Source organism: Ahaetulla prasina, chromosome 1 (genome assembly GCF_028640845.1).
Source record: "Ahaetulla prasina isolate Xishuangbanna chromosome 1, ASM2864084v1, whole genome shotgun sequence".
Classification (NCBI taxonomy): Eukaryota; Metazoa; Chordata; class Lepidosauria; order Squamata; family Colubridae; genus Ahaetulla; species Ahaetulla prasina.
Genome location: NC_080539.1, coordinates 167,246,354 through 167,266,435, shown reverse-complemented (window position 1 = coordinate 167,266,435; position 20,082 = coordinate 167,246,354). Strand labels below are relative to the sequence as shown.

At 38.9% G+C, this 20,082-nt stretch overlaps 1 protein-coding gene across 1 annotated transcript in view; it reads left to right on the top strand.

The window, feature by feature from the left end:
* LOC131197230 (beta-soluble NSF attachment protein-like) overlaps positions 1-19,843 on the top strand; it is a 40,796-nt gene extending 20,953 nt beyond the window's left edge. The window contains exons 3-11 of the mRNA XM_058181021.1: positions 1,467-1,583; positions 3,042-3,088; positions 3,225-3,302; positions 3,841-3,896; positions 4,315-4,399; positions 6,778-6,882; positions 8,178-8,246; positions 13,674-13,724; positions 15,160-19,843. Coding sequence (XP_058037004.1) covers positions 1,467-1,583; positions 3,042-3,088; positions 3,225-3,302; positions 3,841-3,896; positions 4,315-4,399; positions 6,778-6,882; positions 8,178-8,246; positions 13,674-13,724; positions 15,160-15,264 — 713 coding nt within the window. The 3' untranslated portion in view covers positions 15,265-19,843. The remainder of the gene's footprint in view (positions 1-1,466; positions 1,584-3,041; positions 3,089-3,224; positions 3,303-3,840; positions 3,897-4,314; positions 4,400-6,777; positions 6,883-8,177; positions 8,247-13,673; positions 13,725-15,159) is intronic.
* Positions 19,844-20,082: the final 239 nt, after the last annotated feature.

The following is a 20,082-nucleotide window of genomic DNA, read 5'->3' as shown; positions in this document are numbered from 1 at the left end:
GTTGTGACTCACTATCATTGAACTTTAAAAGCCATCCATCTCTGCATACAGTAAATTGCCTTTCTCCATTGTTTATTGATAACCCAGTCCCTTTCCCCCCAAAATGAAATAGAGTGATTCATGTTTCCTCAGAAATTATTACGCGTACTGTATTTTCAACTCCGTGGTATACTAATTGAGGAGTGATATTTTTGCCATTAATTTGTTTTAAGTAAATGTATAGGAAAATTGGTTGCACAACTGTTAATTTCATTGAACAGTTGTCTTTATGAACTACTAATATATTTCTGAAGCTTTGCTACAGGATAATAAATATGTCCCCCTAACAATAGAAGTCGCTGTTTCATCTAAATCAGTAATTCTCAACTAGCACACCACAGCACAAAGATATGCCATGGATTTGTTTGTAGTGTGCCACAAGAAAAAAAGTTCTTCCTTTTTTCTATTTTGGGGGGTTATATGTATTCTGCACTATCCACATATTCAATACAATGCAGGATTTTTTAAAGTTTAGCTTGTGAGCCATGTCTTGCATCAGTGGCTCCCAAACTTTTGGGCACCAGGGAGCAGTTCTTTGGAAAAAGGAGGGTGTGTGGTTTTGTGTGCGGATGGGGTTTCACTTGTTTGCACGGTCCAATTGCTGGCATGCCATGGACCGGTGCTGGTCCATAGGCCAGGGGTTGGGGACCCCTGCGTTACATGTTTAACAAAATGTATTAATAATTTTTAAATCAAATTATTATAAAATATAAATCATAAGATGCAAACTAAGTGTTGTATCTTATGATTTATGATGAATGTATTTTTATGATGACTATGATCATCATAATAGCTTTTATGTACACTGAGAGCTTATGCACCGAAGACAAATTCCCTGTGTGTCCAATCACACTTGGCCAATAAAGAATTCTATTCTATTCTATTCTATTCTATTCTATTCTATTCTATTCTATTCTATTCTATTCTATTCTATTCTATTCTATTCTCAATTCCAATTCTATTCCTATTCCTATTCCATTCTGTTTCTAATGTGGTACAGCAATTACTGTTCTATTTGATATTAAGCCACGGATTCATAAAAGTTTAGAACCACTGATCTAAATAATGGAATCTCCATGTAGCCAAACCACAGCTTACTTTAATCCACTTAAAATTCTGGCCAAAAGGAAAAGGCTGAACAAACCCAATGCCTCTGATTTCCCTTCCATTTAGTTAGAGAAACTGATTATCTCAAGAGAGAGGATTTAAAGCGCTGTGGCTAAATTGAACAGCTATGTGGCTGAAGCAGGTAGGGAAACGTGGAAATAATTTAAGGCTCCTTATCTTTGTCAAAAAAAGCAACACTCCAATGAAGGAACACCTTGGTAGATTTTCAGTTACAGTTCCTTAAATACTTGGGAGAAGTGCTTTTTTCTGGTTCATATATCTACTTTTGATGTCAAAATGCTGCTCTGTTTCTCTTTTAGCTGCAGGTAATGCCTTTTGTCAGGCAGCAAAACTCCACATGCAGTTGCAGAGTAAACACGATTCAGCCACCTGTTTCGTTGACGCAGGGAACGCTTACAAAAAGGCAGATCCTCAAGGTAAGGTGTATTGGGGGCAGAGTGGCCTCCTTGTGATGTTTCTTCTTGGTAAACAAGATAGATAGGAACATCACCGATTATAAGGATGTGTTAAAAGAAATAAAGCGCCAGACAAAAACAACAAACTCTCCATTGTTCAGATCAACATAAATAATCCTGAAAACATCTAAAGAGCTTTGAGATCAATGGAGTGCTGTACCAATTCACATTATATGAATTATCATACTATATGAATTATTCACATTATATGAAGTTGTTCATTTGCCATGATGGGATAATGGAGTGAGTGTAGATATATGTATAATATAGTATATGTCTTGCCATTTTGAATATGATTAAAACGCTTGAGTGATCCCCCCCCCCAAACTAAATCCGTTTGGCTAAGATACACCTAAATATGTTGCTGATCGTTTAACTTTGTCCTGCCAGTTCATGAGTAATTAAAAGTTTAATTATAGGATTAAAAAGATCATGATAGGAAAATTAGGAGGAAGTTGGTTAGAGTTAGATAAGGGACAATGGCACTCAAAGGGATTTAGACTTTGTGCTTATATAGGGATTCTAGACTGATCCCTCTTTTCACTCTGCCCCGCATTTGGCCATTCCTTCTTTTGAGAAGTAAACACTGGAAACTGGCAAAAAATGTTGAAAATTGCAGTCTATTATGCTGCAAGTGGCGGTAAAGGTGAGCCAGTTTCCAAGTACCCAAAATGTGTTCATATGTGGTAGTGGTAGTGTTGCAGCCACCCGAACTTTGAAATTGGCTTATAAGTACCTTTTGGGAGGTCCATCATAATTCCGAACAGTTGCTAAGCAATTGGTCATTAAGCAAGGACTACCTTGCTTTCTAGAGAAACTCTAGAAACTAGAAATCTGCATCACACCACAGCATCAATTCCTTAAAGGCATTACTTTATGGGAGCAAGAACAGAGCACGTAGGTCTGGATCTGACTACTGAATTCTCTGTGATTTGCAGTGAATGGGACTGCAAAGATTTCTCACTCTACATTTTGTGTCCTTCTGCTACCCAAAACTAAATCACTGAAATAAAGAGGTAGGAATAATTAGGAGTGGGGTTTTTTTTTTTGTGTGTGTGTAGAAAGACTATGACATTTATTCCTCCTCAGCACTCAAAACAGAGCTTTCAATACACAATTCTTTGGTGTATGTTTTTGCATCAGTTTTCACTTGGTGGACTTTGAGACTTCATCATATATGAATGGAATGGAATGGAATGAATGAATGCATGAATATCCTATAAATCTGCAGTCTGCAATGCTGGCAGAAAAAGATGAAGGAGGTTTTTCTTCAGCGGATGTTGCATAGAAAAATAGCCGAGAATCTAGTTGTTGAATGTGCTGATACAAACGTCCACTTTCTTGCACTGACAAAATGATTACGTTTGGATGCCTGAGTTGATTGTATTCATTGTTTTCCTCCAAATGCATCCAATGCAGAGGCTATCAACTGCTTAAATGCTGCCATCGATATTTACACAGACATGGTAAGACATCCAAAGTGCTAGGTTGGGATTCCAATTTACAACCTTTCCTATTGGTGTTGTCATGAATTCAAATTGTATTCAGTTTGTATTCATTGCTTGCCCCCTTTCACATCGGGCCAAATTCTTCTCTCCTCAGGGCCGATTTACTATTGCTGCCAAGCATCACATTACTATTGCAGAGATTTATGAATCTGAGCTGGTAGACATTGAAAAGGTAAGCCAATGTGTTTATCTGAAAAGGTTTGGGTTTAATTCCTAGGCATACGCTTAAGTGCCATTAAATTTGGAAGAATTGAGTGAGCCCATCACTTCAGGTTCCATGGCTACTGTCCAAGTGTGTTTTCTTCCACTAAATGAAAGGCCCTGGTGATCACAGACTGTCACTTTTGGATTTAACTCATCAATTCTCTCACTGTATGGATGTATGGTGAATGACATAGGAAAGGAATATTTTAATATATGTATATGTGAGAAGTTTCCTGTTTGTTTTGAAAAACAGCATCTTGATCATGCATTCACTGTAAACTTGCTAATACCACCCAAGATCTGTAAACCTGGATGCTTGTTAGCATCTTAACATCTTAAAAGTGGTGTGGACAGGTTTTATCTCACCCCAGTGATGGCTGGGCGATACCGTGAAAATGTTGTAAATCTCTACACTAATACAGTAATGAAATGGCCTGAATCTGTCTAATCTATCATCACAATGTCAAAGTATAATGTTGAAAATTGATACGTTGAATTCTTTTTAGGCCATCGCCCACTATGAACAATCTGCAGACTATTACAAAGGGGAAGAATCTAACAGGCAAGTTTCCACAAAAGACAATCTTAGTGCCAATTATCTAAATCTAGATTCATTCTATTTTGTTTTGGGGTTGTTGTTTTTCTTGTGTGACTATGACATGAAATGTTATGATTCCCTCACTTAATGCTATTAAAAGAACTTTCAGATCCTAAAAATAACTTTTGGTTTGGCATTCTATTTGCATGACAATTGCGTGACTCTGAATACAGAGTTCAGAAATGTTATTGTCATGATAATTGAAAATTGGTTAGCGAGAACAGAAATATCAGAAGATGGCTCTGTATGAATATCAACAAAATGAATCTTTACTCAAATAAGGTCAGATCCTTTTAGCCAGAGTGCCACCTGACAGGGGCACGCTTTGATTTTCACACCTGCGTTTCTGTGCTCTTCAGTTCATTATGCCTTTTGCTTCTAGCTCTGCCAACAAGTGTCTGCTGAAGGTAGCTGGATATGCTGCCCAGTTGGAGCAATATCAGAAAGCAACTGAAATTTTTGAACAGGTAGGTACACTACAGAGGTGGGTTTCAGCAGGTTCTGACCAGTTCTGGAGAACCAGTAGCAGAAATTTTGAGTAGTTCGGAGAACTGGTAGTAAAAGTTCTGACTGGCCCCGCCCACACCTATTCTCTGCCTCCCGAGTCCCAGCTGACTGGGAGGAAATGGGGATTTTGCAGTAACCTTCTCCTGGAGTGGGGTTGGAATGGAGATTTTACAGTATCCTTCCCCTGCCACACCCACAGAACCGGTAGTAAAAAAATTTGAAACCCACCACTGGTACACTACCATTTGGTTTGTTAAAAGAGAACTGTAAATCAGAGGCACAGAGTACAAATTAATCAAAGCAGTAACCTTTTTTTAAAAAAGAAAGTTTTATTAAAGTTTATTATCACAGCATAAAATACAATGAACATAAAGTTTAAAAGGGGGAGGGACTGCAGGATAAAACAGTTTTAAAAAGAGGAGAGAAAAAGATGTTGATGAGGGTGGAGGTTCATTCTCTGAGCTTGTGGGTTGATTTCTAAACATTTTGTTACCAGGCTAAGTAACCCTTCAGTGGAGTTTAGGGGATGTTAATGTCAGTGTTCTTCTGTTTATAAGGGCTATAGGTGTGGGTGTGTTAAGTGAGGGTCTTGTGACAGGTGAGACAAACCCTCACTTGACACACCCACACCTGAAGGTCTTACAAACAGAACACTGATACTGTTACCTAACCTGGAAACCAACCCACAAGCTCGGAGAACGAACTTTTACCCTCATTCTACATGTGAGCTACAGATATTCACCACTATTGCAAAAGATGTTGCAACTGCATGTGATGGAAAAGAGTGTCTTTTAGTTTCGTAAAGATAATTTAATAACATGTTAAACAAGTAAATAACAAGTAAAAGGCATGACTTAGGTGTCTGTTTGAAAAATATATTCCAAAATGGCTGCTTTTTCAGCAATAAAGTGATTGCAGCCCCATTTCCCAGTTTATGGAGAATTCACCTGGTTATTTTTGGAGTATTGCTCCAGAGTCTCCTTGCAGACTGCTGCTATATGGAGGATTTTGTGGAATAATTCTGGGACTCTCCTTAACCCAAGAATTCTGGGACTCTCCTTAACCTTATAAATTTAAGGAACTCAGGTCTCTGTAAATTGGAGAAGCTTTGGTCTGGAAAGAGCTTTTTCAACTGGTCAGTCGGCCACATTCTCTGGAAGCCCAAAGCACTAACCAGCACTAATCATTCGAAACCCAAAGCACTAACCAGCACTAATCATTCGAAACCCAAAGCACTAACCAGCACTAACCACATTCACTGGAAGCCCAAAGCACTAACCAATCAGTTGCCAAATGAAGCAGCTGGATTAAGATTCTTCGAACTGAACTCATCAGAGAAGTTTCAGTTTACAACATACATCATCTCAAGATATAGGTGGAAAGACGTATTATTACGCAGTATTTCCAATATTTAAAACTTTCTTGAATTATTTTAAAATCTGAAAATCCAGTTATCCTTACAAACTGCTTTAATATCTAGTTTCTAAGCTACTATGTAATAGAATAGAATAGAATAGAATAGAATAGAATAGAATAGAATAGAATAGAATAGAATAGAATAGAATAGAATTTTTTATTGGCCAAGTGTGATTGGACACACAAGGAATTTGTCTTGATGCATATGCTCTCAGTGTACATAAAAGAAAAGATACCTTCATCAAGGTACAACATTTACAACACAAATGATGGTCAATATATCAATATAAATCATAAGAATTACCAGCAACAAAGTTACAGTCATACAGTCATAAGTGGAAGGAGACTGGTGATGGGAACGATGAGAAGATTAATAGTAGTGCAGATTTAGTAAATAGTTTGACAATGTTGAGGGAATTATTTGTTTAGCAGAGTGATGGCCTTCAGGAAAAAACTGTTCTTGTGTCTAGTTGTTCTGGTGTGCAGAGCTCTATAGCGTCGTTTTGAGAGTAGGAGTTGAAACAGTTTATGTCCAGGATGTGAGGGATCTGTAAATATTTTCACGTAAATAATAATGTAAATGATGAAGTGATAAGAATGCCTGGCTACGATGAAATGCTTGAGGATTTCTATTGATTGTTGAGCTTTTTGCCAAACAATAACATGCATGAGATTCAATATACGTAAATCCTTGTGTGGAGAAATGTGTTACAGAATTTGAAAGGTATTTACAATGTCAGGTCTTACAGAGAAATTTAAGGAACAATGTGACATTTGGGAACTTTGGAAAATGGGTTCTTTTGTAGTGGGAAAATATCAAATACGAGAACAGGGATTCTCAGGGAACTAAAATATTGTTTTCAATCATGTTCTGCATTTTCGCATACTTTATCAACTCTAAATGTAATTTTTATCTCCCTAGATTGGTACAAGTACAATGGATAATCCATTGCTCAAGCACAGTGCAAAGGACTACTTCTTTAAAGCAGCTTTATGTCACTTTATTGTCGATGAGTTGAATGCGAAGGTTAGTGCAGGTTTTTTAATATACTACAATTAAAGAGATCAGCATGCCAGAGTATCCCAAGAATAAACAAAATATTTTATTTGTAACATACTATCAATAATGCCTGCTCTTATTGCATGAAACATCACATAAATTCTGCTTTCTAATCTGAATACCCTTTCTGTGCATTGCCATGTAAACATGGCTATGTAAACATGGGAGTGCCACAAGAATGATAACATTGCTTTGTAGACTTGCCATATGACTTAGCTGATACTTGTACGTGCCTGTTAGAACCAGAGTTTTCATTTGCAAATACGGACCTGTAGTTTTGAATTCAATACAAAACAAATTGATTCAAAAACAATATTCCATGTTTTCATTATTTCAGACAATAGATGTTGGAATTCACAGCAAGGCCATATTTGCTGAAAACAATTGAATGTGCTGGAAGCCTCATGTTTGACCATTGCAGATGTTTGTATCACTATTACTTTACGAAATCCTCCAATCTAATACTAATGTGCAATGCAAATAATATTCACATTTTGCAAGAATTGCAGTTTATGGCAAGTTGAGAATTAATTTACCTGCTGTGCAGGCGATGCATGAACAGAACTCAACCTAAACTATAGATACGGACTTCATAGTAATTTTTCTGAGCAGAAAAAAGCAGCTTGATCAGAGATGACTTTTAGTGGACTAATTGTGGGATGGTACAGGCTTAAGCAATGTCTCTGTAGGGAGTAAGGAAGATGGCCTTGACATAAATATGCAAAGCTTTTTTACCAAAGTGATGAGAGGTAAAACATATTTTAAGTACACAACAGATATACTGTATAGTATTTAGAGGCAGCTCAGATGGATTCACTGAAATATAAGAAGAAAGGAGATTCAGCACAATCAAATCTGCAAAATTCTGTTATTATAACCACTCTCAATAAAAATAAATTTAACCTTCTTGTGGATTTGGTCTGGCCCACCTAGGGTAGCTGACACTATCTTCCCTGTTATTCCTCAGGTGAAAAACATGCCATGCAGTTCCATTTCTGAAAAAAACATATTGGGAGGCTTTCTCCTCTTAAATGTGGTTTAGTGTAACCCTAAAATATCCCAATTTGTCACTTTACAGAAAAGCATATATATGTGGCTGCTCAGATTCATCAAAACATATGACTTTGTTTTGAGCATAACTTGTGTATGTCATGGTGTTGAATGGCTATTCAGCATGGCAGAGTTGGCTAGTTTTCTGAGAAAACATCTATTATGAGATAACACCTGTTTGATACGAAGTAAATACAGTTGCTATTTTTCAGCTGGCTCTTGAGAAATATGAAGAAATGTTCCCAGCATTCACAGATTCAAGAGAGTGTAAATTATTGAAAGTAAGTGAAACAGCATGCTTTTTTTTATTGTGTTGAAAACAGAATTGATGTATGATTGCTAGTCTTAATTAGAAGTATTATATTTATTAAACAGTGATGAAGGGTTATTTTATTTATTTATTTATTTATTTATTTATTTGATTTCTATACCGCCCTTCTCCCGAAGGACTCAGGGCGGTGTACAGGCAAGAATAAAACAGACGGTACAATATACAAATTTAAAATGCAGTTAAAAAACTTATTTTAAAATTGGCCTGAGAAGTAAAATATATAATAAGCTAAAAAACCCCATTTAAAATTAATTTCTAAGAATTTAAAAATTTGTTAAAATCAATTTAAGCCAGCCCCGCGCGAATAAAAAGATGTGTCTTCAGTTCGCGACGGAATGTCCGAAGGTCAGGTATTTGGCGTAAACCCGGGGGAAGTTCGTTCCAGAGGGTGGGAGCCCCCACAGAGAAGGACCTTCCCCTGGGGGCCGCCAGCCGACATTGCTTGGCGGACGGCACCCTGAGAAGTCCCTCTCTGTGAGAGCGTACGTGTCGGTGGGAGGCATGTGGTAACAGCAGGCGGTCCCGTAAGTACCCAGGCCCTAAGCCATGGAGTGCTTTAAAGGTAGTAACTAACACTTTAAAGTGCACTCGAAAGGCCACAGGTAGCCAGTGCAGTCTGCGCAGGAGCGGTGTTATATGGGAGCTACGCGGAGCTCCTTCTATCACCCGCGCAGCTGCATTCTGGACTAAAGACTATAGTCTCACTGTGAAAAGAGAAGAAGAATGACCATCCCAATTTACATGTCAAAAAGTAACAAGTTATTTCTTGGTCTGATTTAAACATTAGCTATGTGAAATATGTTTCAGGTGTCAGGGTTCCAAGTAACACACCCAATGGAATCAAAACTCCAAGGCAAGCATATTCCTCAAAGTATAGATTTATTAGGCATGTCATATTGGCACATCGAGTTTCCCCCTAGTTAAAAGTAAATTTTCTTTTCCTTGTCCATACAGTCCATCACATGGTCCAATCAGGTCACAATCCAAAGGTCACTTGGTCTCAGATCTTACCTCCTCACACTGGTGAGAAGTCCTTGGTTCTCACAGGAAAGAATTTTATTTTGACTACAATTGCCCAGCTATCTCTACCTCCCCACTCCCGTTCCCACAGCTCCACTCATCTCCACTAAGGCAGCCCTGAAGGTGCCAGGGGACAAGGGCTCCAAGGCTGTCATCAGGCTAATTTGAAAACTCTTCAAATCAGGAGGCAGAACATCTCTCGTTATTCCATTGGAACTCTTAAAATGGATGGAACCATTCACGAAAAGATCTTATAAAACATAAAGAAGCTAGTTATTTTCAATGCTCTTCTTTTGGAACATGATGGAAGAAATCCCAAGACTCTTTAGCTCCTCTAGCAAATTTTCTGTCCTACTAATACACGTGAGAATACATTACATAGGCCTGAAGACACTACAAGGCACTAATTTATGAAAAGTTACATTGGAGGGACAGTTGGTGTTTTCTTTACTCTTTCCTGTCAAAGAAAGAATACTTCAAATGAAAAGCTGGGTACACAGGTAGTGCCAGTGACAATGGTTTGGATTCACTGGACTGCGTTTCTGAAGTAGAGATGGGGGACTTCTGACCAGAGATGGGCTGCGGTTTAGAAATGCTGGGATTGGGAAGAGTGGTTAGGATGGGGAATCAATAATGAGCACATAAAAACAAGGCAGGATATAGAGCATAGAATAGTAGGGTCGGAAGGGTCTGTGGAAGTCTTCTAGTCCAACCCTCTGGCCATGGCAGGAGATCCTATACCATTCAGGACTTTTGGGGGGCTTGATGGGATGGATACACATGATCATAGAAAAAATAACAGGATAGAGTATCAAAGATGGAAGGGACGTCGGAGGTCCCTCAGTCTAACCCCACTCCCAAGCAGGGTACCCTATACCAGGGGTCTCCAACCTTGGTCCCTTTAAGACTTGTGGACTTCAACTCCCAAAGCTGGCTGCGGAACTCTGGGAGTTGAAGTCCACAAGTCTTAAAATATTTGCAGATCCCTCGCATCCTGGACATAAACTGTTTCAACTCCTACCCTCAAAACGACGCTATAGAGCACTGCACACCAGAACAACTAGACACAAGAACAGTTTTTTCCCGAAGGCTATCACTCTGCTAAACAAATAATTCCCTCAACACTGTCAGACTATTTACTGAATCTGCACTACTATTAATCGTTTCATAGTTCCCATCACCAATCTCTTTCCACTTATGACTGTATGACTGTAACTTGTTGCTGGCAATCCTTATGGTTTATATTGATATATTGATCATCAATTGTGTTGTAAATGTTGTACCTTGATGAAGGTATCTTTTCGTTTATGTACACTGAGAGCATATGCACCAAGACAAATTCCTTGTGTGTCCAATCACACTTGGCCAATAAAATTCTATTCTATTCTATTCTATTCTATTCTTAAAGGGACCAAGGTTGGAGACCCCTGCCCTACACCAATTCAGACAAATGGCTGTTTTAAATGTTTCTTAAAAACCTCCAGAAAAGTCAAGTCAAGTGAGCCAGGATTCGATTGTGGTTCTATAAATGCATAGCACAGGGAAACAGGAAGAACTAAAATTTTGAATGCAGGAAGGCAAATATAATGTAGAAGGCATTGCTAAACCAGGTGGACAAAACATGTAGATGAAATACATGGATTGAAGGATAAAATTATTCAAAAGGAATAGGCCAGAGAGAGGGGAAGGAAAGGCATATCTGAAAACAGTGCCCATATATATTGAGATTCATGTATTTGAGGGTTTAGTCAAGAACATTTTTGTAAAAACACAAGTGAGGAGAAGCATCAAAGATGTTAGGAAGGTTGGGAGGTATTACTAATAGTCAATCCATGCAGAAGATCGGCTAGATGTCCTCCTGGACTAGTTTATAAATACTGTATTTAAGAGAGGCATCATAAATATGGAAATCCTCAAATATATGGATATAGATACGGTAGATGATAGATAGATAGATAGATAGATAGATAGATAGATAGATAGATAGATAGATAGATAGATAGATAGATAGATAGTAATAGCAATAGCAATAGCACTTAGACACCACTTCATAGTGCTTTACAGCCCTCTCTAAGTGATTTATATAGCATATTTCCCCCAACAATGTTGGTCCTTATTTTTCCGAATTCAGAAGGATGGAAGGCTGAGTCAACCTTGAGCCTGGTGAGATTCGATCTGCCAAACTGCTGGCAGCCGGTGATCAGCAGAAGTAGCCTGCAATACTGCACTCTAACCACTGCGCCACCGCCATAGATAGATAGATAGATAGATAGATAGATAGATAGATAGATAGATAGATAGATAGATAGATAGATATAAATAAATAGACGATAAAGAGATAAATCTAGATAGATAAATAGGCAGACAGGCAGACCATATCATAGGGCTATGTTATGTGTTGTTCAGTATTTCTTGGATAATATTTGGGATAAGAGTTAGAAAATACAATTATTATAAAATTTGCAGGTAGCAGAAAGATATAGAAAACAGCAAAGACTTTAGAGGACAGTTGATCAGCCAGGAGGATCTTTCCAAGCTAGAACTGTAGGCAGAAACTAGTCAGATGAATTTCAACTGGGACAAAAACAAAATCCTGTATTTTGGTAAGAATAATCATTGGCATGAATGTAGGTTAAGAGACTATACTAGATAGCAGTGAACAGTATGTCAAAAAGACAAGCTGAACATGAACCAAAGGTGTGATATCAGCGCTAAAAAAAAAAGCTTAGGCTGTATCAGCAATAGTGTCAAAATAAAAAGAAATGGTCCTGCTCTATTTTGGGGTTGGTCAGATACATCCTGAATATTGTGTTCAATTCTGAGTGCTATGTTTCAGAAATACCTGTTGTGTCTCGTCCAATCTCACCTCAGCCGGGGTCTTCTTACCTGCTTCCGAACACGGAGGAATGTTCTAGTATGCCTCCCGGCCCCAGCCCTGGCTCCATTCCCAGACAGGCTGAAGAAGAAGAAATACCTCCAGCCCCCAGCTCTGGCTCCATGCCCAGGCAAACGGAGCAACTAGACCCCTCCCCCTCCTCCACAGCATGTGAGCCTAAGGGAGGTCAATTGCCAACAGCTGCTGACTGGAGTGACCCCCGCGTCAGAAGACTTGATAGGCGGAGGCAACAGAAGGAAGGGAAGGGCAGGCCTGGATAAGTGCTGAGTCATGGAGCCACACCCCATGGCCTATATAAAGGATCTGCTTTCTGGCATTCTCTGAGTCAGGCAAAGTCTAAACATATCTTGCTGAAGTCACTTTCTGGTCTCCTGCCTGCCCTGAGGACTTTGCTAGGACTTTGGCAGAGCTGCAGAGGCACACCTGATTCGGATTTCCCTGACCCGGCCGTCAGTGGAGGAGTGGGACACGACAATACCTTTACAAATTAGAAACTGTCTTAAAGCTGTTGACTTTACTTTTGATGGATGAAACAGGCTGCATGGCCATCTGTCAAGGATGCTGTAATTATGGATTCCCATAATGAGCCAAGGATTGTGTTAAATGTTCTCAAACCCTTCCATTCTATGATTTTAAGTTCTCTTTTGGTCTACTGTAGTTTCCAAGCTATACTCTGTTCTTGTTTAATTTCCTTTTTGTTACATGAAAGGAACTTTAATATACTGGGCTACTGTATAATCCCTGCGCTGGTAGGAGAGCACCTGAAGAAGCATTTGTAGAAAAACAATAATGATGATGATGATGATGATGATGATGATGATGTGTTTTCCTTCTTTCCCTTTCCGTGTTGGGGCAGCTTCTCCTTCCAAGCGTCATCCTCTTCCTTTTTCATTGATATGAAATCAAGGCATACAGTAGTGGAATTGTCCCCAAGTAGAAATTCTTGAATACTTTTCTCAAAACTCTGGGTTGGCACTGCTCACATCTTATCTGTAAATGCTTATCTGTAAATCTACTGTGGGGACCTCAGTATGCTGAAGGTACTTTGTGGGCCTTCCCTTCATACCTGAATCTTGTTCTCTCTCCGTTCACAATGAAATCTACAGCAGCTGGGATCTCAGAACAGTGTGGTCTTCCCTATTCCACTGCCTATAACTCTGCCGTTGTGAGGTCACAATCTCTGAATATATATGTGGGAGAAACTGCAAGCACCTTAAGCAAGATATCAGATTCAATAGTCTGAATAGGATGGGGTGTGTGTGAGAATTGGATGTGAATGGCTTTTTCTAGTTGAAGGCTCTCAATAATTAGATATTTTATAAAATGTCTCTTCAAATAATGCATAGTCTTTTTTCACTGTTAAAGAATATAAATGGAGTTCATTCACATACCCATCCTTTATAAAAAAAATGTAGTAAAAAGATCATTTTTGCTGCTAACCTTGTTATATTGTCTTGCTAGAAATTACTGGAAGCTCACGAAGAACAAAATTGCGAAGCATACACTGAAGCAGTAAGTAGATCTATTATTTTAATGAAACATTTGAACTGAGTTTTAGTTAAGAAAAATGTTTACTTTTTGTCTCACGAGCATTTTTGAACCACAACCAGGCGACTGGTGCCATCAAGCAGCAGAAGCGTCAAATTGCAGTCCAACCTGATGCACATCTAGTTGGAATTCAGCAGAGGTCTTAGTTAAATGGTTATCAGATGCACCCTCAGTCAAATTTAGTTTCCACTGAAAGCAATCGGCTTTGAAATTTCGCTGATTTCAAGGGAGCTAATTTGATTTGAATCTAACTCATCTGACTTGTAGAACTTGGAGTGAGAGGATTACGTACAATATTTTGAGGATGGTGATATCATCATGCTTTGCCTTGGTTATTCAAATTTTCTGAATAAATTAAATTTAAAATTTCTTAATAAATTAAATAAATGGTATCGGTGCTAAAGGGCCGCGGTGTGGCTCAGGCTGTAAGATAGCCTGTTATTAAAACACAGCTGCCTGCAATTACTGCAGGCTCGAGTCCCACCAGGCCCAAGGTTGACTCAGCCTTCCATCCTTTATAAGGTAGGTAAAATGAGGACCCAGATTGTTGGGGGGGCAATAAGTTGACTTTGTATATAAATATACAAATAGGGTGAGACTATTGCCTTACACACTGTAAGCCGCCCTGAGTCTTCGGAGAAGGGCGGGATATAAATGTAAATTAAAAAAAAAAAAGTAGGGCCGGGCATGTTGGGAGATCCGTTTCCAATCGCTGCCTTATTTCATGGAAAATTCAGTGTGTCGAAATACTCTGCTGTGTTTTCTCAGTGGATAACTCTCTGGTTATTAAGGGTCCTCTGATTAATTTCTGGGCTATTTAGGGTCAAATGGGAAGAAGAACTTGGGATTGTGTGTGAATGATTGCCAGGAATCAAGCACCATTCACTTACAGTTCAGAGGGAAACAGCCTTGTAAGGAAGTGTGCAATTAATCTGCAGTGGTATTTGTCAACCTGCTGGTGGCTGAGAGGAGAAAACTAACTCTGTTCTTCCTCAAATAGCCCATTATTATTCTTGGGTGCTTTGTATTCTAGATGGTCGTAAGAACAGGCGTAACGCAGTCTCACTCCTCCCCCAGTAGGAAATTATTCTTCCAAGGGGGCGGTAAAAAGGAAGCTGAAAAACTTGACTCACTTGGCAGTTTTTCTCACCCCAGATTCTTAAAGCTGCTCAGATGAGTGGGTTGGTGGTGTTGAAAATGGTTTTGCAATATGCACAGTTATTCTTTTCTGCTTATTTCTAATTTTGGGTAACTGAACAATGGTCATATATTTATAGTTTTCCTCTTGGGCAAAGTTTTTAAAATTGCAAAAAAAAAAAGAAAGAAAGAAAGAAAGAAAGAAAAGAAAACGTGAATTCTGTGCTGACGCTACATCACCTGATCATTTATCTCTAACTAGGTTAAAGAATTTGATTCAATATCCCGCTTGGATCAATGGCTCACAACCATGTTACTCCGCATTAAAAAGTCAATTCAAGGAGAAACCGACGGGGACCTAAAGTGAACATTCTGTGCAGCGTGTGGCATTGTGACTTGTCTGTTGAAATACCCTGTGTCATGGCCAAGGATCATTATGGAATATATGATCAATGCTTTCTGCTTAATTGGCTGGTGTCTTGTTTAATATCCTGTTGTGGCTCATTCATTGTAACTGTGAACATGAATTTATATTGTTTTTCATTTCTGGAGGGAGAGCTTATGGATTGATCCTATGCATGTTTACTCAGAAAGGCAAGTCCCACTAAATTCATGGATCTTCCTCATAAATGAGCATAGGATTGTGTAAGTTAACTCTGAAGTAAGTTCTCATGAAGCCATATTCAAACCAGTCAGTCTGCTGATACTAAATTATATTCCCATGATACTGGACTCCATACCTCTTGTCCTAGAAATAGTGTTATTTCAATATTATTTATTACAGAATCACCACAAAAAGAACACCACTTATTGTATAGTTTAAAATATTAACCAATATTACGTTGTTCACATGTGATTTGCACTACCACAGGTATAACACAGTGGAGTCACAACACTGAATAGCACTGAGATGGTAACCAAAATACAAGTTATCCTTGCAGTGCAATCCCAAGCATGATTCAGTGGAACAAGATTGTGTGAAGCTTCAATGATGTTTCATAATTAAGAATAAGACCCAAAAGGTAGCTTCAAGGGATCCATTTCTAGCCCCTTTCTCCCACTTCTGCAGATGCTTTCACTGGTGGTCACCTAACTCCTGTCCCCCTGGACATTTCCTGGCCATCAGAATCATGCGTCAGAATGTGTCATTGAGGGAATCCTCAAAATGACATATTATAGGGCTGTCTCATCTGCCCACAGCAGCATTGATTGTAGCCCACTCAGTGCCCTGATCTGGAGGATCTTTCAGAGGCAATCTTTGGACAGTAATCAGCTGGAGAAGAAGAGCTATGTTTTAAGTATGGTGAGGTGACTGCACCAACAAGGAGTCACAAAGTGACTGGGCTCCAACTTGCTGTCCAATTCGTTCCACTGTCCGAAGTAGACTTTCACAATGAGACTGGAGTTACCTCTGTAAGTCCCAAAGATGCTTTGGGTTGCACTATAAAGACAACTTGATTTCTAGAGAGTATCCTCAACAATGTTCAAATTATAACCTTGTGTTTATTTTGATGACAAGAATGTATCAGAAAAAATTATTGCATGTTATAATTACCATTACTTGAGATGAGTGAGGATGGCAGAGTTCTTGAAACCAGATCAGAAGATCTGGGACAATATGATCCACCATCTGTAATAAACAAGAGAGTAGATTGGAGTTTATGTGAATTAATCAGTTGTAGAATTAATCAGTTGTAGCCCATTCTGTTTTGGAGCTGCAAAAATTTTGATCAGGGTGCATATGATCTGGAAACTGAACTGCATATGATCTGGAAACTGAACTTCAACTGAACTTTTCAGTTGAACTGAAAAGAAAAATGAAAAGATTTCCGCCCCCCGCCCCAAACGCTCATTCCTCTCCCCTCTCTAAGCTGGGATAAACCTTTAATCTATGAGAGTGTATTTTTTATTTGTGATAAATGACACAGGGAATTGTTGGATCAGATAGTACTTATACAGTTCACTTTTTGTCTGTATGAAGCTATATGTGATTGTTTCAATAGCTGCTGGTAAAAAACCCGCCATTTTTATCTACACAGTGTGCATGGGTAGATACGTATTCAGTTGGTATGTGAAACTACAGAACAATCGGGGTTTGAAATAAGTAACAGTGAGGAAGTATAGGAAACAAATTGTTTGTCCAAATTGTTTTTCTCATGTCTGGCCCACACAGAATGAAGTGATGGATGCTTGGTATGATAACGCTGACAACTACAGCAGATGAGAAGGCCATACATGTTGACACTCCTTTACATACAGATTCCCTCAAAGCACAACTGTCTAGAGATAATTTTTCTCTCCACTGGTCTTGATTTTGCTTTTTGCTTCTACAATGGCATCTCACTCTAAAAGTATAAAGACATAGAGGTCATTCTGTCTGCCTACCTTCTGCTTTATCAGACCTTTGACCTAGCTTGTCAGGTATTTTAGAAAGACTGTGTGTGTGTGTGTGAGAGAGAGAGAGAGAGAGAGAGAGAGAAAGGAAAGGAAAGGAAAGGAAGGGAAAGAAAGAGAGAGAAAGGAAATAGAGAGAGAGAGAGTGTGTGTCATTCTCAGCTCTGCAGGTGACAGTCTTCCAAAGAAGTCTACACTGTGGTCCTATCTCCTCAACATCGTTAAAAAACAGTAACAAGCTGCTCTACCCTCAGTTTTAACAATATTTATAGCCTTAAATTCCATTCACCTTATACTTTTGGCTAGGAGAGTATTTCACTAGTATTTCTCGGATGGCACTGGCAGTGAAGTGTAGATGATAAAAGGAACAGAGGCAGCCAGTGGGTAATAGATGTGGAAGATAAGACATATGTTTATGATATGAGTGCCATACAGGTTTATCTTACGCCTTAGCCTGCTGAAACCCACTCAAATAAAGTGAGTCTGGATCTAAAGAGGGTTCCAATGGAAGATCATTAGACAAAATGTGCTCCCTAGCATTGTAGTAGGAGAAGGAAGATTGACCTAGAGCTATTTTTTTTAGTTTTATACTTGATATACAAACATGTATTATTTAATGAAGCTATAACAGAATAACAGAGTTGGAAGGGACATTGGAGATCTTCTAGTTCAACCCCTTACTCAAGCAGGAAACCCTATAGTACCATTTCAGACAAATGGCTCTCTAATCTCTCCTTAGAAACCTCCAATGTTGGAGCATCCATAACCTCTGGAGGCAAATCATTCCACTGATTAATTGTTCTGTCAGGAAATTTCTCCTTAGTTCTAGGTTTATTTTCTCCTTGATTAGTTTCCATCCGTTGCTTCTTGTCCTGCCCTCAGGTGCTTTGGCGAATAGGTTGACCCCCTCTTCTTTGTGGCATCACCTTATACATTAGAACACTATCATTTTCATAAAACTAGACATACCCAATTCCTGCAGCCGTTGTTCATGTTTCATCCTCCAGTGCCCTAATCATCTTTGTAGCTCTTTAGTCTTTCTAGATCTCAACAAATTTTTTATAGTGTGGCCAAAACTGGATGCAATATTCCAAATGTGATCTTGTCAAGGCATTATAAAGTGGTATTAACACTTCACATAATCTTTGATTCTATAACTCTGTTAATGCGAACTATGTTGGAATTTTTAGTTTATCTGTAAGTTGAAGGTGGCTATGCCCAGCCAACTTTGCCCGATATGAAAGATCTAAGCAATGTCAGAGCTGCTTAGTGCTTAGAAAAGAGATTATAGTTATAAACTAGCTTGGGAAGAAACCCAGGAAAAAGGACTAGGAAATTATTTTCTATTTCTTTCCAAATGAATCATGGTGGTGATTGAAGAATTAATCTCAACTTTATTGGTATCCCTGAAAATTATTTGTAACACTTTTTGTTACTACCACTTTTCTGCACCATGTGTTCACTATGTTCAAATTCATTCACGCGCTTTTGTTAAAATAGTTCATTAGGCAGTCTTCTCAGGCATAAAGGATCCCAGAGCTTTAGATGGGGCTGAGGTTTGTTTCCCAAGGTCAGAAGAACAATGCGGGCCTTGGAAAGCAAATGCAGTATCTTCCTTCTCTCCTTATCACTATCTGTGGTTCGTGGTTTCCAATGTTGGAAATCCCTTATGTTGGAAAGGTCTAAAACGGGTATCAAACTCAAGGCCTGGGGGCCAGATTTGGCCCGTGGGGTACTTAGATCTGGCCCGCCTCTTTGAGTTCTGCAGGGCTTTTTTTTTTTTTTTGAATAAATGGATCCGGTTTCCTAAGCTCAATATGGGCACAAAATCAAATTTGGATTACTCTCCAGTGCACTGAACAGAATTTCCTCACACTGTGCAGTGTGAACTTTTTTTTTCTTTCACCGAATGCTAATGCCAGCGCAACTCACTTTGTGGTGCCACTCACTTGTTCTGAGTGTTTGTGTATACAAGGTTGAGTTGCTTGGACTCACTCCTCCCAAACAACAAATGCCATTTCTTTAAGCTAAAGACAGTTGTTTGATGCATGTGTATGTTTGGTGTGCCAGGATTAAGACACAAGCCAATGTTAGCAGTATTTAGAACCATTGCTTTAGGTTTCAACAAAAAGCATCACCTGGTAAGCTTTGGAAATATTTCAAATAAAAATCCACCATGTTGTGAAATACTCAAGTGTTGAAGAGATACTATAGCCATGCTTATATTCAGTCACTGACAGACTACAGTCACAACTCACGTAGTAATGCATTGGTAATATAGTTTAGAAATCTGTGAAATCTTCCTGGATGCACACACAGCAAATTCATTGTTGGTCGTTTGTAACATGAGGCATAGAAGTGGCATCACTTGGTGAATTCTCTTGGATTTTTCTCTTAAAAGCTGGAAAATACTACACTCTCTGAAGCAGCTGTAAGGTTGCAACCACCCGAGTTCTTGAGATCATGTTTAATTGAAGGAACTGTAATTCAATATACCGAAGATTTCATCTGTTTGCATTGCTTATTGTTGGCAGTGTCATTAAACTTGTTTATTACCCACTGTGAAGACAAAGTGTGTTTTTACTAGTCCTGTATTTTTTTCTCTTCATAGATTTGTCAGGCTGGTACAATACAGGGGTGAAACGCTCCCGGTTCAGACCGGATCAGCCAATCCAGTAGCAATGGCGGCAGGTGGTTCAGAGAACTGGTAGCAAAAATCCCTGCCCCCCCCCCGGCCCATGCCCACCCAATCGCCTAGTTGCCCACTTATTTTAAAAAATGCTTTTAAAAG